This window comes from Schistocerca serialis, chromosome 5, assembly GCF_023864345.2.
Source record: "Schistocerca serialis cubense isolate TAMUIC-IGC-003099 chromosome 5, iqSchSeri2.2, whole genome shotgun sequence".
Taxonomy (NCBI): domain Eukaryota; kingdom Metazoa; phylum Arthropoda; class Insecta; order Orthoptera; family Acrididae; genus Schistocerca; species Schistocerca serialis.
Window position 1 is genome coordinate 245,988,063 of NC_064642.1, and position 20,683 is coordinate 246,008,745.

The 20,683-nt window shown below is 38.9% G+C and overlaps 1 protein-coding gene across 5 annotated transcripts in view; it reads right to left on the reverse strand.

The window, feature by feature from the left end:
• LOC126482298 (transcriptional protein SWT1) overlaps positions 1 to 20,683 on the reverse strand; it is a 342,452-nt gene that overhangs the window by 98,578 nt on the left and 223,191 nt on the right. For all 5 annotated transcript variants that reach the window (XM_050106316.1, XM_050106313.1, XM_050106314.1 and 2 more), the window contains 2 exons: positions 5,714 to 5,865; positions 168 to 308 (listed from right to left, as the gene is read on the reverse strand). In XM_050106316.1, the coding sequence (XP_049962273.1) occupies positions 168 to 308; positions 5,714 to 5,865 (293 nt within the window). The remainder of the gene's footprint in view (positions 1 to 167; positions 309 to 5,713; positions 5,866 to 20,683) is intronic.

The following is a 20,683-nucleotide window of genomic DNA, read 5'->3' on the forward strand; positions in this document are numbered from 1 at the left end:
AATTAACTTTGTGTATAAGAGAAAGAATCACAGTCACAATTTTCAACTGTTGCATTGACGGTTCAGAACATCACATTCCGGATACCTCGCATACAATCAATTGATGATGGAAGGATATGCTCAAATCTTTCACTGAAGTGGGAGTTACAAAAAATATAATACTTTACCTTTCCATTATTAAATACAGGTTTGATACAGGCCCGTAAAAATATGACACCCATGTTTTTAAATCATCTTCAGAGAGTACTACCTGTAGTCTTGCTTGTACCAAACTCTGGTCATGAGCTATTACCATCCGCAGTTGTTGACTGAAAACAAATTGTGGAAAAAAAAAATCAGTAAAAGTAAACAAGAATAAAGAGACAGACAGTATAAAATATCTGTTAAACAAAAATGAATAAAATTCAAAAAAAGCGCAATAAGATATTTGAATGACTGAGTGTCATGAGCAAAGGGAGTCATGGCAGGACAGGCTAAGAGGGAATCAACAAAGACATCCTGGCAACTGATGGAATTTGAAAATTCAAGAAGTCAAAAATAGCTCATAAGACCAGTCAATGACACAAAGATAACAGGAGCATAGAAGAAAATAGAGGAAAAAATAGCTATCAATGGAGAATGATGAAAGCGGAAAGATGAACAGTTGATGAAATCACAAGAGAAGCTATAAACCATAAGAAAAGTAATCAGAGCAGAAGCTGAAGAAAAATTAGGGTGTACAGAAAAGTAGCAGAAACAAAAGAGAATGTAAAATGGATGTAGACAGTAGCAGAGTGATTAAAGTTGAGGTGGACGGAGGTGGCTCAAATCTAGAACAAGTTTCCACCAATGCCAATCCGGTACTCGCAGAAAGTTCCAAAAATGCCTATATGATGGTGCATACAACAAGGACACAAGATTTTGATTGCACAACATGTTCTGGAGAAGATTACTGCTTGTTATTGTACAGAATCTGCCTGTGCCTTGAAATAAACTAATCAAGAAGTTCATTTCAGCATGTTTTGCACTCAGAAATAGTTCTCATTGACACAAGGACAAGGGTGTTGGTTTACTATCCACGTTTCCACCCCTGTTGCACTTGGAATTATCTTTTGGGGCAATGCATCAAATTAATAAAATTTTTATTCAGCAGAAGCTAGCAGGTAAAATATAGTGTAAAGCAGATAACTGCACATCTTGCAGAGGCTTCTTTTAAAAGCCTGGATTTCTTACACTAATATCTCAGTAAATTTACTCCTTCATGGTATTTGTTAGTGGCAATAAAAATTTGTTTCAACTGAACTGTGATTTACACAATCAAAATACATGATATAAAAATAATTTCATGCATTTCGATTCATTGTTTAGGTTTTAGAATAAAGTTATGGGCTCTGAGGCATCATAAAGTCCCTTTGTACGCAAAACAAGAAAATGGAAATCTCTAAAAAATCAAAAGAAAAAGAAAAAAATAGTTTGTACCCTCTCCCACAAGTTACACAAGTTACCTGGACTAAGGATTGAAAAATCTTGCTAGCAACATAATATGAAGCAATGTTCATTGCAGAGCTGTATGGCAAGTAATAGTGTACTGTAAACAGGCACCTAAGTAGTAAATTATTTTCTTTGACAAATTCCATTGTATTCATGTAAATATCGAGCCGAGAGCATAAGACCAAACAGTAGCTAATTAATGTAACAGAGCAAAGCACAGGTCTTTTTTTCCCCCAAAGTAGAGACATTCCAGCTACTTTACTAGGTTACATTTACATGGCATAAGCACGAACAGTAATATGCAGTACAGTGATAGTCGATTTTTACTGCAGTAATAGATGGATACTGATTTGAATTTTTTACTATATCACTTGGTTAGTTCTACATCTCTGAAAGTTCTGCTTATTGATGGAACTTACTGACCACAATGAACGAATGAATGAATGAACTCGCGTTCAACGAAAGCTTATTTTACATTATGTTACCACAGACATAGACACAGGCAATATGCTTTATGATACAAGTTGCATTATGAGCTACAATCCAAAGATGGCTGTTCAGTAACTGAAACAGATTATCTCACTGATTCTTTATTTTGTGATATAGACAAATAAATTTATAGTGAATTATAAGGGATTACTTGTCTCCTCAATTGAATATGTCATTTCTTACACACAGGACAGCACTGTAAAAAATTATAGATTCAGAAAATTAGCAATGGAAGCATATCAGACAATGTGATCCATAACATTATAAGAATTTAGCGCAATCATCCTTTGTTGGCTTTTACACACAAGATTTTATTGGTAATATGAAGACTCGGAGCCTCAGCAACTAGGATTTGTGGTCAGTTTTGATGCTGTGTCATTATTTAGCAAAGTTTCATTCACAGAGTTCTTGTCCCAGATTGCAAAACAGCTTAACAAACAGATTACAATCTTGTTTCAGCACTTGCTCTCCTCAACTTATCTTTATGAACAAACTGACTGGGTTGCCATCAGAAGTCCCTTGCCTCATTTGCTGGCCAACTTTTTTGTTGAAGATTTTGGGAAAAAAGAATTGGACCCCACATTTAAAGCCTGTCACCTTTAGGAGGTATGTGGATGACAGTTTAGTAGTGTGGCCTGATGTTGTGAGGAAAAACTTCATTAATTCTTGGACCACATGAATTCCAATCATGGGAACATCCCATTCACTATGGAGCTTGAAAAGGATGGATGTCTCCCTTTCCTGGGTCTCTTGCATCTTTGTAAAACCAACAGCACCCTGGGATATGGTGCCTTTCACAAGCTGACACATACAAATCTGTGCCTGCAAGCCGGTCACTGTTATCACCCAGTCTCAAAAACACTTGTACACACGGCACGTATGACTGCTGATTAGGACTATTCACAGGAAGAACATGAACATCTCAAAATTCTTTGAAGATAATGGCTGTTCACCATGGAAGATCCACAAGCCTTTGCAATTTAAACTGGTGGTGACTGCCCCCCACTAAGAAGCTGATTGAGAACAGTTTAAGTTCATGGCATTCCGAACATATTATATTCTTCTAAAATATGTCAGATCCTCTCTAAATATAAAGTCAAGATCATATTTTGCCAGCAACAAAGACAGCCATTCTCAAACACCTCCGAAGAGCTGCTTGACTAAAGAAACATCAGTATTATCAGGATTCTGGTGGAGGGACTGGCAACCTGCTGATGACATGTCCCTTCTAGAAAAATGTTCAAATGTATGTGAAATCTTATGGGACTTAACTGCTACGATCATCAGTCCCTAAGCTTACACACTACTTAACCTAAATTATTCTAAGGACAAACACACACACCCATGCCCAAGGGAGGATTCGAACCTCCGCCGGGACCAGCTGCACGGTCCATGACTGCAGCGCCTAAGACCGACTGCCTTCTAGACAACAACTGGCAAGTCGGAACAGACCTAAGACGTAATCTGTGAGTGGCATTTGTAAACAAACATTTTAAGGTAATGCTGCACCACCTTTGCTACTAATCTTCTACATCTGCCTGTATTTTAAAATGAGATAATGGCAAAATCTTGGTGAATGGGGCAATTTTTGCAATTCTCTCTTTGTTACTACTACAGCTCTGTTCTATCATTACTACACTCCTGGAAATTGAAATAAGAACACCGTGAATTCATTGTCCCAGGAAGGGGAAACTTTATTGACACATTCCTGGGGTCAGATACATCACATGATCACACTGACAGAACCACAGGCACATAGACACAGGCAACAGAGCATGCACAATGTCGCCACTAGTACAGTGCATATCCACCTTTCGCAGCAATGCAGGCTGCTATTCTCCCATGGAGACGATCGTAGAGATGCTGGATGTAGTCCTGTGGAACGGCTTGCCATGCCATTTCCACCTGGCGCCTCAGTTGGACCAGCGTTCGTGCTGGACGTGCAGACCGCGTGAGACGACGCTTCATCCAGTCCCAAACATACTCAATGGGGGACAGATCCGGAGATCTTGCTGGCCAGGGTAGTTGACTTACACCTTCTAGAGCACGTTGGGTGGCACGGGATACATGCGGACGTGCATTGTCCTGTTGGAACAGCAAGTTCCCTTGCCGGTCTAGGAATGGTAGAACGATGGGTTCGATGACGGTTTGGATGTACCGTGCACTATTCAGTGTCCCCTCGACGATCACCAGTGGTGTACGGCCAGTGTAGGAGATTGCTCCCCACACCATGATGCCGGGTGTTGGCCCTGTGTGCCTCGGTCGTATGCAGTCCTGATTGTGGCGCTCACCTGCACGGCGCCAAACACGCATACGACCATCATTGGCACCAAGGCAGAAGCGACTCTCATCGCTGAAGACGACACGTCTGCATTCGTCCCTCCATTCACGCCTGTCGCGACACCACTGGAGGCGGGCTGCACGATGTTGGGGCGTGAGCGGAAGACGGCCTAACGGTGTGCGGGACCGTAGCCCAGCTTCATGGAGACGGTTGCGAATGGTCCTCGCCGATACCCCAGGAGCAACAGTGTCCCTAATTTGCTGGGAAGTGGCGGTGCGGTCCCCTACGGCACTGCGTAGGATCCTACGGTCTTGGCGTGCATCCGTGCGTCGCTGCGGTCCGGTCCCAGGTCGACGGGCACGTGCACCTTCCGCCGACCACTGGCGACAACATCGATGTACTGTGGAGACCTCATGCCCCACGTGTTGAGCAATTCGGCGGTACGTCCACCCGGCCTCCCGCATGCCCACTATACGCCCTCGCTCAAAGTCCGTCAACTGCACATACGGTTCACGTCCACGCTGTCGCGGCATGCTACCAGTGTTAAAGACTGCGATGGAGCTCCGTATGCCACGGCAAACTGGCTGACACTGACGGCGGCGGTGCACAAATGCTGCGCAGCTAGCGCCATTCGACGGCCAACACCGCGGTTCCTGGTGTGTCCGCTGTGCCGTGCGTGTGATCATTGCTTGTATAGCCCTCTCGCAGTGTCCGGAGCAAGTATGGTGGGTCTGACACACCGGTGTCAATGTGTTCTTTTTTCCATTTCCAGGAGTGTATTTATTTTCTGTAAATGTATTTTTATTCTATGTCTATGTATATGTTTTTAATTCTATGAATATGCCAATTTATTCTATATAATGTATTTGACTTGTTCCATGTCCAAGAGGTTAGCTCACACTTACAGATCTATCAAACAATGGAAAGTATAGTTTGGAATGTCAACAGTATTAGGGAAAGGATAGATTGGTACTCACCACGAAGAGATGATATGTTGAGTTGCAGACAGACACAACAAAAAGACTGTTACACACTGAGCTTTCAGCCGAAACCTTATTCCGAAAGAATACACACACACACACACACACACACACACACACACACACACACAAACCGCTCTCTACAGCCACTCTGGGCAAAATCTGGCCTAAAGGTTTGATAGAAAGCTCAATGTGTAACAGTATTTTCATTGTGCCTGTCTGCAGCTCAATATGTCATTTTTATGGTGAGTGGCGACTTATAAATCTAAGCACATGTATACCCATAAACAAGTAAAATAAATAAGAAGAGTATGTATTGCTATTGGACTGGTTAGTGCTGGACTGTGTCTAGGCAGATGTTCAGATTTTCTCAATTTTTGCAGTGTCTTAAGAATTAAAATGTCTTCAACAAATAAATTTATAAAAGGACAATGCTTAGATTATTACATACTACGTATATTCAGAAGTCATTATAAGTGATATCTGAACTTACCAAAGCTCCACTAGAGCAATGCATATCTTTCTAATGTTTTCAACAACAACTAGGTGTTTGGACACGACCCAATCAGGGGATGGTTCACTGAACGTCACAGAATTTTTCAGCTCTGAACGTGAAAATGGATTCTCACAATCACTGATTAAATTCTGAAAGAGACCAATGAACTATTATGTCACACTGATGACAGACATTATAAATTATGGTACCAAAATTTAATAACATACAGCATCTGATAGGTTGGAATTGATTCCAACTTAGAAGTGATGAGAGAATTACATATGTCACAGTAGAACACCAATTAAGGTAATACATTCTGTAAATATTCTATTAAGTAGAAATGCTTTTTTCTTTTATAATATTCCTATAGTATTAATAGCTAAACACATGTTTTGCTATGAAATTTAGAGAAGCATTTGTGCATATCACTGCTCCAGTGGCAAGTGTATGTGGTCTTCACCTGCAGCTTACATCTTTATAGTATTACGTGGTTTGGGTGGAGACATTTTTCAAAATATTGATGAGAGAAATACCTGCTGTAGCAATATTAGCAAATTTATCATGCACTGAGAGTAAGAAAGGGGATACATATTTGTGTAGAGACATACGTGAGCATCAGATCCATAAATTATACAACTGTTGTTCTTACGTGTTGCATCATGGTAACAAGGTTTCCATACACTTTCTTAAGGTCAATACAGGATTGAAAAGTGGTGTATAGAATACAAATAATGGAAGGATCATTCATCATATAGTGACATGTTGAGCAGTTGACAGGCAAGACTGAAATTATTGTTCAGCTTGGAAACAATGTCTTTCCTCAGAGTTGACAGGCAAATAAAACATACACATACACAAACAAGACAACATTATCCCAGCTGGTGATATTTTCTGTGCACTGTAGTCCAGTCAGGTTTAGGCATCTTACAAAACTTGTAACCAATGCTCTTTACCGTATTACATGGTGACTCTAAACTAATGCATTACCTTGTGAAATAGAGCTTTAACTTGTATCCTACTGCTAGTATGGAGTTTCAGTGGCTTCAAAGGTCTCAGCAACACCTCAGGCGTGTTTACACGAAGTATAAGCCTATAGTGCATGGAGGGAGAGCGAGGAGGGTCGGTAGTGGTAAGAACCGTCCAATCACATAATCACCGCATAGGCTTCTCATTAATGTGGTAACATCTGGATACATTATTGTTATCAGTTTCTCCAGTGAGGACACTGACTGATATTTCAAATCTCAGACATCCTCTCATATTGTGGCAATTTTAGGGAAAATAACTGAGGGCCACAGAGAAGACCTACTGAGGCACACATTTATTTCATCAGCCACATTCCTTTCCACATCTCCTTTAAAGTTGTGTGAAAATGTTCTGTTAATAACACTGTGACGCTACACTTGTAAACGATAATGCCAACATTGATGTTATAACACGATCATGTGAAATTACTGAAAGATTCTTAATTTTCTACACAGGTGCTCTTGCTTGAAAGTTATATCAAGACTGAAATGCTCTGAGGACTCTAGTAAGGCCTCCTGGTAATCAGAAGTGAAATTTTTGTGCATTTATGAACAACTTTTGCAGCTACTCAGTATCATATAGGGTCACTTTGTGGTATATTTTTCTGAGTCACTTTAAGTTGGTTCTTCTGTGCTCTGTCTGTGTATCTAGCACTACAAATTTTGCTTTCTCTTTTGAGATTGTACTAGTGTATCACCATGAGATACCTTGCCAGAAGACTCAATAGAACATATGGGATCTGAGCCAGACAAAACAATCAAGTCCGCCAGTCAGTCTCTTTGTCCATTATATATAATGTCCCCTGAGATACCTGGTGTCTACATAGGTCATATACGTCTGTGGACTTCCATGAGTCATGGAATTTCAGAAGGACTGTCTCAAAGATGAGTTACTCTATCATTGTTAAACAAAGTGAATAAATTATGTTAGCAACAATAAAGGAGAATCTTTTGATATGTAATATTACAAAATGCTACTGATAATTTTAGCCATTTGAGCTTATTCTCATAGTGAGTACAGTAACTCTCATAATAAGAAACGTTTGATAATAAAAGAGTAACAAATTATGCTCAACAATTAATGAAGTTGAAGATTTAATGCATATTATCATGGTACATGCTTCTCTAAGCCACATATGTCTTCTACTTTGTGGTTCTCTATTTCTATGCTCCATCTTCCAGATTGAAATTCTATCCCTCCACCAATTGGAGCAGCATTTAAATTTTAAATATTATTCAGAAAACTACTGAATCCCACACTACCAAAGAAGACTACTGCAACTAGACCCCCCCCCCCCCCCCCCCACACACATACACACTGTAACTTTGCACAGCACCTGGACACTGTATGGCAGACCTACTTCTCCTGCAATTTTCTAACCTAGGGGAAAAACCAACCCCACGGTCAGATACTGAGGACCACACAATGCTGACTGACTGCTGTGTAATCCACTGCCATGAGGCATAATTTGGATGCAGCATGAAGTGGCATTGCGTCAGCACACGGCTCTACCACCCATTATTGGCTTCCTAGACCTTGGAGCTGCTGTTTCTCATTAAGTAGCTACTGAATTGGCATCACAAGGTTAAGTGGACTCTGATGCAGTCCTACCATAAAGGAAAAAAACACCAGCAGTACCAGGAATTAAACCTGGATCCTCCACATGGCTGTCAGACACACCGACCACTCAGCTGCAATGGGTGACATAGCTGTTAACCTAGCCTCCAAAACCCCTAAACTGCATAAATGTCAGAAGTATCCACAGACTTATTCTTCTGTCTTGAAACCAAGTCAATTAGGACTAATTAGCAATCCACTCTCCTTCCACGTCAGATATAACCACAGAGTTCACCTTTGGTTTGGAAGCCAAATCATTTAGGACTAATCAGCAAACTGCTCCCCTCCATTTACTACCTCCAGTGGAATCACTTATTTTATGCCTATTTTACTAATCAAAACACACTCAAAAGCCAAAACTAAACCTTTGCTGAACCAGTTTATACATTCACCCAATTACTCTGCCATTCCCATCCATCCTTTCCTTAGCAACCTTCGAAGAATTCCTCAGTTACAATATTGCTTCATAGCTCGTTTCAATTACACCAACCCAAAAAACTGGAAGAACAAACATTCATAGTATCAAAACAGATTCTGCCCTAACAATCTACCCTTACACACAAGGCTCCACCAAAATTGTGATGAACCACAATCATGCCAAGGCAAGGGCAGGTACACGATAGTTAGTATAAGGGGAGGGACTAGATCTGGAGGTATGAAGTATTTTTAATATTTTGGAAGACAAATGTCGACTTGTAAGTAGCCATAAAAAAAATCCAGTTATGACCCACTTAAAAATACCCTGTAATACTGACTTTTAAATCATTTTTTTTAAAAGAAAAAAACACCTGACTACACATTTTTTCCTATGTTGAAGAGCTTAGGTGATTCGGGGGGAGAGGGGGGGGGGGGGGGGGGGAGAGAGCACCCCATCCCCCTCTCCCCCACCCATAGGCATGGGCACATACCTGTCACAAGTTGCATACACTGCTTTGTTTGTGACACTTCTGTTTACTAATATTCCTGTATATCTATTTACTTCTTGAAGTGCATGGTAGCAGGATTTTAAAACTTTCTAGCTTACAAGTACATAACTGTTTCTATTTGGAACTGCCGAGAGTGTTTTGTAATATGCAGTTTAGCAGGTGTGAAGGTAGTCTGCAAAAAGCTGAATTTAAAGGTATCATAGGAATATAGTAATATAAATGAATAAGAAAATAGAAAATAGCAATGCAGGTAAGCTACTATGAACAGCACCATGAATGCATTATTGTAGCCAATATTATGAAAAGGAAAGTTGCTACTCAGCATGTAATGGTGATGCTGAGTCGCAGATAGGCAAAACAAAAAGACTGTCACAAATCAAGATTTTGGCCAGTAAGGTCTTCATCAAAAATAGGACAAACACACACACACACACACACACACACACACACACACACACATGTGCAAAAGCAACTCACACACACACACGACTGCAGTCATGTGTGTGTAAGTTGCATTTGCGCGCGTCTGTGTGTGTGTGTGTGTGTGTGTGTGTGTGTGTGTGGGTGTGTGTGTGATCTATTTTTGATGAAGGCCTTACTGGCCGAAAGCTTTATTTATGACAGTCTTTTTGTTGTGCCTATCTGCGACTCAGCATTTCCACTATATAGTGAGTAGCTACTTTCCTTTTCATAAATTTGTTACATTGCATCCTAGATTTTCCATTGTTTGACTATCGTAGCCAAGATAGACATGAAGCCCACACCCACCACAGTAAAGATTATATGTTAACAAGCTCCACAGATGGTGAAGAAAGACTGAAGAAATGTATTATGGGACAAAATAAATTATTCAGGTAGTTATGGGAGATGGTAATTTAATTGTGATGTGGGACTGGAATTAACCAGTATGAAGAGGAAGAGAAGGAAAAATAGTAGATGAATATTCAATGGGGGTTGAAAGGAGGTTGTGTATGTGGAAGAGATCTGGAGAGTAGCTACTTTCCTTTTCATAAATTTGTTACATTCGATCCTGGATTTTCCATTTACATATACACAACAAGGTTTCAGACTGGTTATGTAACAGGAAGACAGAGATTTTGGAACCAGATTTTGAATTGTAAGACATATCCAGAGGCAGATGTGGACCCTGATCACAATTTTTTGGTTATGTACTGTAGATTAAATCTGAATAAATTGCGAAAAGATAGGAAGTTAAGGAGATGGGACCTGGATAAGTTGAAAGAGAGAGAGAGGGGTTGTTGACAGCTCCAGAGGGAACAATAGGCCACTACAGACTTGCACATGGGTAGCTTTGAGAGGCAGCAGAGGATTGAATAGGTAAAAAGACAAGGCCTGGTAGAAGCTCTTGATAACACGAGGGATATTGAATTTAACTGATGAAAGGAGAAAATATAAAAATGCAGCATATGAAGCGCATGAAAGGGAATACAAACTTCTAAAAAATGAGATTGATAGGAAGTGCAATATTTCCACACAGGGATGGCTAGAGGACAAATGTAAGGATATAAAAGAATATATCACTAGGGGGAAAGATAGATACCACCTACAGGAAAATTTAGAGAGGCTTTCGGAGAAAAGAGAAGCAGCTGTAAGAATATCAAGAGCTCTGTTGAAAAACCAGTCCTAAGCAAAGAAAGGAAATCTGAAAGGGGGAAGAGTATACAGAGGGTCTATACAAAGGAGATGAACTTGAAGGCAATATTATGGAACTGGAAGAGGAAACAGATAGAGATGAGATATACGATACTGCAAGAAGAATTTTACAGACAGCGAAATACCTAAGTCAAAACATGGCCTTGGGAGTAGACGGCATTCCATCAGAACTACTGACAGCCTTAGAAGAGCCGGCCATGACAAAATTCTTCCATCTGGTGTGCATGATGTATGAGACAGGCAAAACACCCTCAAACTTCAAAAAGGACATACTAATTCCAACCCCAAAGAAACTGGGTGTTGACATGTGTGAATATTGCCAAACTATCAGTTTAATAAGTCATGACTGCAAAATACTAACATGAATTTTTTTACAGGAGAATGAAAAACTGGTAGAAGCCAACTGTTGGGAAGATCAGTTTGGATTCCAGGTGAGACAATACTGACCGCACAACTTATCTTACAAACTAGGTTAACGAAAAGCAAACCTACATTAATAGCATTTGTAGACTTAGTGAAAGCTTTCGCCAATGCTGACTGGAGTACTCTCCTTGAAATTCTGAATGTAGCAGGAGTAAAGTACAGGAAGCAAAAGGCTATTTACAGCTTGTACAGAAACCAGGTGACAGTTATGAAGAATCGGGGGGGCATGAGAGGGAAGCAGTGGTTGAGAAGGGAGTGAGACAGGGCTGTAGGCTACTCCCAATGTTATTTAATGTGTAAATTGTTCAAAGAGAAGAAGTAGAAACTTTGAGGTTTGGTGATAACACTGTATTTCTGTCAGAGACGATAAATGACTTGGATGAGCAGTTGAGCAGAATGAAGTATGTTGTAAGGAGTTCATAAGATGAACATCAAAAAAAGCAAAACAAAGATAATGGAATGTAGTCAAAATAAATCAGATGATGCTGAGAGCATCAGATTAGGAAATGAGACATTTGAAGTAGTAGATGAGTTTTGTTATTTCGGCTGCATAATAACTGTCAATGGCCAAAGTAGAGAGGATATAAATGTAAGCTGGCAATGGCAAGAAAAGTGTTTCTGAAGAAGAGAGATTTGTTAACACAGATTACAGATTTAAGTGTTAGGAAGTGTTTTCCGAAAGCATTTGTGTGGGATGTAGCCATGTATGGAAGCAGAACACTGACGATAAATAGTTGAGACAAAAACAGGACAGGGGCTTTTGAAATTTGGTACTACTCAAGAGTGCTGAAGATTAGATGGGTAGATCACATAACTAATGAGGGGATACTGAATGTAAATGGGAAGAAAAGAAATTTGTGGCGCAATCTTACTAGAAGAAAGGATCAGTTGGTACGGCACATTCTGAGACACCAAGGAATCAAGTTTGTAGTAAAAATATTTCTGTTACTGGTCAGTCAGATATATGTATAGTGTTTAATAGCCACTTTCTGAGCATTGCTAGTGAATTAAATAAAAACTTAGTTTCTACAGGGAATCATATAACTCTTTCTAAGAGTGATGTCTGAAGTACTACTCTGTAATACTGACAAGGGGGAGACTGAGTCAATAATTAAATCACTAAGACTAAGGACTCTCATGGATGCGATGGAGTGCTTGACAGAATATTAAAGTACTATGCTGCATATGTTAGCCCTGTACTTAGCCATAATTGTAATTTTTCCTTTAAAATGGTCTGTTTCCTCAACAATTACTCAGTAGTAAAGCCACTTTATAAAAATGGAGAAAGGGATAATATAGACAATTTTAGACCTATTTCCATGCCATCAGTGTTTGCTAAAGTTATTGAAAAGGCCGTGTATGTAAGGATAATAGATTGTTACATTTCATTTAATTTGCTATCAAATGTGCAGTTCAATTTTAGAAGTGGTTTAACAACTGAAAATGCTATATTCTCTTTTCTCTGTGAGGTTCTGGATGGATTAAACAAAAGGTTTCAAATGCTAGGCATCTTTTTTGTGTTAACGAAGGTATTTGATTGTGTTAATCACAAAATATTGCTCCAGAAGTTGGACCATTATGGAATATGGGGAGTAGCTCACAATTTGTTCACTTCTAACTTTAACAACAGACAGTAAAAGGTCATTATCCACAGTGATGAAAAAGCTATGATGTGGGGTGTGAGTGGGGCATGGTGAAATGGGGGTAGCCCAGGGAGGCTTCTCCTGTTCTTTATTTATATAAACGATGTGCCCTCTAATATTAGAGGTGATTCTAAAATATTTCTGTTTGCTAATGACACTAGCTTGGTAGTAAAGGATGTTGTGTGCAACACTGGTACTGTTTCAAACAGTGCAGTTCATGGTCTAAGTTCATGGCTTGTAGAAAATAAACTAACGCTAAAACACAGTAAGACTCAGTTTTTACAGTTTTTAGCACGCAATTCAACAAAACCAGAATTTTTATTTCACAAAATGGGCATGTGGTTAGTGAAACTGAACAGTTCAAATTTCAAAGTTTTCAGATAGATAGTAAACAGTCGTGGAAAGCCCACATTCAGGATCTCGTTCAAAGATTTAATGCTGCCAATTTTACTATTCGAACAGTATCTGAAGTAAGTGATAGTTTGGCATGAAAAGTAGTCTACTTTGCTTATTTTCATTCACTTATGACATATAGTATTATATTTTGGGGTAACTCTTCCCATTCTCAAAGGACATTTTTGGCTCAGAAACAGGTGGTTCAGGCAATAAGTGGTGTAAGTTTGCAAACCTCTTGTTGACCCCCATTCACTAGTTTGACAGTGGCCTCTCAATATATGTATTCTTTACTGCTGTTCTTTGTTAACAATATCAGCTTATTTCCAAGAATTAGCAGCTTTCATTCAGTTAATATCAGGCAGAAATCCAAAACTTCATTTGGATCACACTTCCTTGACTCTTGTGCAGAAAGGTGTAAAGTATACTACTGTATCCATTTTCAGTAAGCCATCACAAGGATTCAAAAATCTTAGGAGTAATCCACACACTTTCAAATTGAAACTGAAGAGTTTCCTCATGCGTCACTCCTTCTATCCTACTGAGGAGTTCCTTGAAAAATTAAGCTGATTCCTGTGTTATATAGTTGATTGCATTTACATAAACTTATGGCTTATCTTTTTTGGGTTCGAAAACATTTTATTTTATGTCATTACATTTTATTTTATCTGTTATTACTTTTATGTTGTAATTTAATGCACTGACACATTCCACCACCTTGGAGATTTGCTCCTCAATTTGGTCCTATGGAACTGGACATGTAAAATAAAATAAATCACCAATATAGAACTGGAGGGAAGTGTGTGTGTATGGGTGGGTGGGTGGGGGTGTAATCGTAGAGGGAGACCAAGAGAAGAATGCAATAAGCAGATTCAGAACGATATAGGTTGCAGCAATTATTTGGATATGGAGATGCTTGCACAGGGTAGAATAGCAGAGAGTGCTGCATCAAACCAGTCTTTGGACAGAAGACCACAATATTAATTGAAAGTAATGGAGTATCAAACTGGTAGAGTTACATTTGAGGTATGATACTGTGTGCAGGTGCAGGGAAAGCTTAGACAGTGAAAGTTGCACTTGCAGTGTTCAGTACTAAAGAAGTAAAGTAATTAACAGAATGCAAGAGAATTGGGACATTCGTAACCCCAATTACTTTTTCATTTGTCCCACCGCAAGTCTTGATATCACTATACAGAGTGATATGACTGTGGACAAAGTAGGAACTGTGCTACACTTTGCAATGAAGTGATTATAACAAATCATTTGTTCATTTATTAGTTACACGTTCGATGCATGACAGCCATGATAAACGTTATGGACTATGAACATAGAACAAATCTGGACTATCTGGGTTAAACAAATAATAATATAAAAAGTAATAATCGGTGAAGTAATTACTATATTTATTGACAGTATGTTTCTGCATGTGTGGTACCTCCCCAAAAAGCTTTTTTTATACACCTAATACACCTCAATACGCACACCTTTAGTGCTGTGGCAGACATCCAATTTACATTCCACTTCTCTTGAAGTGTTTTGCAGCACTGCACACTAACATTTGCGATAGCTGCACAAATGTGATGGCAGAGATCAGGTAGATCATGAACTGATATCTGGTACACTTGACTCTTGATAAACCCCCAAAGAAAAAAAAAATCAAGTGGCGTAATGTACCTCTCCCAATCCAGCGACCTGGGAACTCATGGTTCCAATAAATGCCTCACAAATAGGCATGGTGCGACACTTTGTTGAAAGATCATGTCATAAGAAAGTTGTGGCGCAAGATACTGCTCCAAAATGTCTATATACATTTTCACATTAACTGTATGCTCCACAAAGAAGAATGGGCCTAAGAGGTGGAATCCAAAATTCTCAGGAATGGTGCTGCCATCTGGAAAGTAGGAGTAGTAGAGCTTTGCACCAATAGGTGGTGAGAGATGCATATCTGATGACTCAGTGTGCGGAGTGGCATTTGGCTGGGAGAATGTGTTGTGTGTCTACAGTGATTTCTCTAATATGCTGTGTTTGGTGTGTGGTGATTTTATGATGCATCTGTGGACCTTCGTCAGACCGCATCTGATGATCCAACCTTCTTGACGGACTTCTGCTCCACGAGAGAAAGTGTATAGAATGTCTGCTGTGGAGTCCACATGGCTACCGATGCCTGTTTATGTGAACAAAGCAGTTACATACCTGTGTAAGAGGTACCAACTGCTAAAAGCAAACTCAGTAAACATTTTCAGTTACCATACTTGTGATAGCAAACTAATAATAAATATCTCAAATACATCTCAAGTTATTACATTTTATATCATTATATGTTTTGCCTGGGTAGCCCGTATTTAAAAAAGAATGAAAGAAAGGATGATGAATGAATGATGAAATGACATTTATGTCGTCAGAATTAAACTGTTCATTTGATACAAATCCTAAGAATTCTGAATGTAATTACAGTACAATTTAAGATAATTGTCAGAACCACAAATTAAATCATCTAGTCTGTTAACCATTTGCACTTCAGTGACACGGAAGCAGAACAGCAGCATCCTCATCACAAACTACTTAATTTGCTTTACTCATCCCTGAACCTATCACCTAATGCCATCTCTTTTTCACTCTCACCACCTTCTATTCATGTGTCTGTTAAATGCATTCCAAAATACATAAACCCAATCATCACAGAGAACCAAAATGTGCCAGGTGTCTGAGTTTCCACAATCTTCTGCCCCAGTCACCAACACGTTTGGCCCACCCTTGACAGCAAACCTCACTACATTAAAGACATCAACCCCTTTCTCAGTTACTTCTTCACTGTTCATGCCATGCTGCCACCAGATTCCCTACATCTCTCTGCCATTGCCAGCCATTTCCTTATGCACATGCTCCAAGTTAATGGTCAAGTTACCACTGAGTACTATCTTTTACAACATCCTGCATATTTCAAGCCCTCCATCTAATTTCCTGTATAATAATATCATCATCACCATCATCATCATCATCATCACTATCATCATAACCAGCCAGTACCAAAGAAAGATCTCCTTCAGGCTCCACCATGCATTACAGTCTTCTTCCGCCACATGCACCCACATTGCCTTTTATGTTTTTCAGTTCCATATATCCACCTTCCATTAGGTCATAGCATTTCTTTTCTCATCTCTGTGAATTTAGTAAAGAACTTATTTGATCCATTCACCAGCTATTTAGCTGGCTATAAATTATGGCTCCCTCCATTTAATTTTGATTACCATTATAATTAAGTTTTCTACTCCTGCTGTTTTCTGATACATTTATTTGCTTTCTTGACCCTCCTAGTAATTGTGAATATGCATCTTTCCACTGTTCACTGAGCAACACTCGGTTATTGAATGAGTTAAAGCTGCTAACTAATGGTGACTGTAAACCTTCATGGAAGACAAATTGGAAGTCTTATTTTGAGAAACACCTTTTCAGTATACTGAAAACATCTGAGGCAATTTTTACTCTTCAGTGCAGTTCTTTGGCTGTCCAACTAGTCATCATCATCATCAACTGCCATAAGTACAAAAAATAGAAACAACTTTTATTACTTGCTTGTAAATATGAACTATTTGTTTCTTTGTTGTTGTGATTATACTTTATTATTGTTCATTCCAATTGATTTTCAGTTCTATTTTCAAATTTGTGCTAGTAATCTCTTCCAATTGAGAAACACAAAGAGTACAATATCATCACCGAATTCAGGTGGTTCAGATACGTTCAATTAATAAATATGCCTTCTTTTTTTTCCCTTCTGTTTAAGAACATGAAAAATTCTTCGAGGACTGCTGAGAATAGTTTAGTAGATGGGGCATCATTTTGCTTAACTTCCAGAATGTCATTATTTTCATGATTAATTACATGTTCATGTTCTAGCTTACGAACTTTACACATTTAAAGAGATCACGCTTGAATGCTCTTATCTCTGTTAGTAGCTAAGTTGTTTGATATCTTGTTGTTTTGTTGGTGGTCTTTACTTGGGCTACTGATATGATGCAGTTCTATGTAATAGATGGCCGCCGCCGAGTAAGTGACGCCAGAAACCATTTCCAGAAAGTTAAGTGATTTAGACAGGAATATAATTTGGTTTAACGCCGACAACAAATTAATTACGTGCATTAGTGTATCGTTTAGTCTTGCCATTAAAGGTTTGACTTTTCTTTGCGTATTTTTTCAGAAAACACGAAAAGATCGTAACTTCGCGAAGTCGCGCTTAGGCTTAAATTTTGTAAACGTGTTTGTTTCTTGTTTCACGGTAATTTAACTAGTTTATCGGTAACAAATAAGTAAACTACCGTAAATAGCATATAACTTCATTGTTTTAATACAGGTTTCAGAAAAACAGCGTAACTTTATATCAGAAACTTGCCTACATACATTTGTTTATAGGCTTAATTCTCGTAACGTTTTTGGAGAATCAAAGTTAAAGTATCTCATTTAATTGTCCTTTTTTTTCATTCCATCGAGTGAAATATATAATAAATAGCGTATACCTTCATTGTTTTAATACAGATCTCAGAAAAACAGCGGAATTTTAAATCAGGAACTTGCTTATATACATTTGTGAATAGGCTTAATTCTTGTAACGTCTTTTTTGATTTTCGGTAATTTAATTGATTTATTCTAGCTAAAGTATTATTTTTGCCATGAGTGAGAAGTGCCTGACTTGCCGTAGAATTGTTAGTTCCGGGGTTTGGTGTGATGGATGTAGTAGTTTTTTTCACTGGAGGGACTGCAGTGGCGTGGGTGTTGGGAAAATGGATCAGGCTCATCAGTGGTTATGTAGGATTTGCAGCAGAGATAGGAAGATAGTGGAACAGGAGGGGAAAATTGCTGCCCTTCAGGCTGAGCTAGATCAGGCTAGGGAAGATCTGGACAGGTTAAGGAGGGAGAAGGGCAAAGAGAGGTGGGAAGTGGCAACAGGTAGTAGAAGGAACAGGCCTAGAACTAAGTCTGACAGTTTTGTGGTGAATGTCAAAAATAAGTTTGACCTGTTGCTTCAGTTAGAAACTGATGAGCCTCAAGCAGAGGTAGGTGTAGACAGGACACAACAAACTTTCAATAGGAAATTGAAAAAGAATGTAGAAAAGTCATCAAAAAGGAAGAAAGTTTTGTTGTTAGGCAGTTCTCATGCCAGAGGTGTAGGCCAACTTCTGCAGGAGGAATTAGGACCAGAATACCAGGTCACAAATTTTTTCAAACCAAGTGCTAGTCTGGATCAGGTGACAGAGGATTTAGGTTCACTCTGTAAAGGATTTACCAGGGAAGACACCGTGGTTATTGTGGGAGGGCCAGGGAACAGCATCGACAGAGATCCTGGGTACAGTATAGAGTGTGACCTGGTAAAGATTGCGTCGGCATCGAGACACACCAATGTTGAATTTGTATCTGTCCTGAGACGCTATGACCGGCCTCATTTGGACTCTTCTGTTGGGAGAGTTAATTTGGAGTTGGAACGGCTGCTTGGGTCGGGTGCGGGGGCTCATATTGGTGTGGTTCCTGTTGATTATCTCAGTAGGTGGGACTATACCAGGCATGGCCTACATCTCAACAGGAAAGGGAAGGGGAAACTGGCTGGGGTAATAGCAGGAAATTTAAGGGGGGGAGGCACTGCCATGAATGGTAAAATACCAGTGGTTACAGGTGTTGGAGCAGCACCTTTTTTAGGATAGGTAAGACAGAAAGATGTCAAGTTCTACAAGAGGTCAGGATCGAAACAAATCTTCAGTTTAGGAAAGAAATTAAACAGCACAATTCTAGCACATTTGATCACCAATCACAGCTATCAATTATAAATTCTCACCAATCACCAGAAATTTTATCTCCACCAAGTTGTATCTCAGTCCTAGGTAATTGCATTGATGAATTAAAGTCACCCAACCCAGTTGACATAATCTGCCTCTCTGAACACCATGTGACCACTGGTATAGGAACTAGGCCTAAGCACAATGAGAAACTCAGACAGGAGAGTACTGCAAATGTTAGAATAAGGAAAGGTTCTCATAAAAGTATAATTAAAAATAATGTAAGTATATTTCATCAAAATATTAGGAGTTTAAAGAATAAAGTAGATGAGCTTCTGGTTTGTTTAGAAGATTTAGAAGCTGAGAATGAAATAGATATACTATGCCTGTCTGAGCATCACATTGTTACTGATATGGACAAGGTAAATGTAAGTGGATATAAGCTCTCTGCACATGTAATGAGAGAAAATATGGAGAAAGGAGGAGTTGCCATATATGTCAAAAGTTATCATTGTGCAAAAAGTATAGAAACAAAAAAGTTTTGTGTAGAGAAACGTATAGAAGCATGTGCCTGTGAGCTTAAATTAAATAAAGGCACATTTATAATTGTAACTGTATATAGGTCCCCATCAGGAAATTTTCATCTATTTCTGAAAAATTTGGACTCCTTGTTGTGCTATCTGTCAGACGGGGAAGCAAATTATTATTTGTGGGGACTTCAATGTAGATTCTCTGAAAGAGGGCAATAGGAAAAATGACCTTGAAATATTACTCGGTTCTTTCAATTTGACACCCATTATTGATTTTCCTACTCGGGTGGTAAAGGATAGCAGCTCACTGATAGATAACTTCTTTATAGACCAAGATAAGTTTAACCAGATAAATGCTCAGCCTGTTGAGAATGGTCTTTCTGATCATGGTGCTCAGCTAGTTACAATATATGACATAGCTCCATTCAGCAATACTAAACAGTCCTCCAAAGTAGTACGTTCAATCAACGATTTAACAATTGCAAATTTCAGGGAAAGCCTACAGCAGTTAGACTGGGATGAGGTGTACCGTGAACCTGATGCCAATTTAAAATATAATTTATTTCATGACATTTTTGTAAATGCATTTGAAAACTGCTTCCCCAAGAAAATAGTTAAATATACTCGTAAGAAACCTTGTAACAAACCATGGCTTACTAAGGGTATAAAAATATCTTTTAACCGGAAAAGGGAAATGTATCTGACAGCAAGAAAGAGTAGTGACCCAGAAACTATCAAAAATTATAAAAACTACTGTGTTATATTAAGAAAAGTTATTAAAAAATCCATGAGTATGTGTATCATGTCTGAAATCAGCAACTCTGATAATAAAATTAAAACAATTTGGAATATTATTAAAAGAGAAACAGGTCAACCAAGAGCAGAGGAAGACAGTATTATGATCAAATTGAATGAAAACTTTACGAACAAAAAGTCAGAAGTTGAAAATATTTTTAATAATCATTTTCTAAAT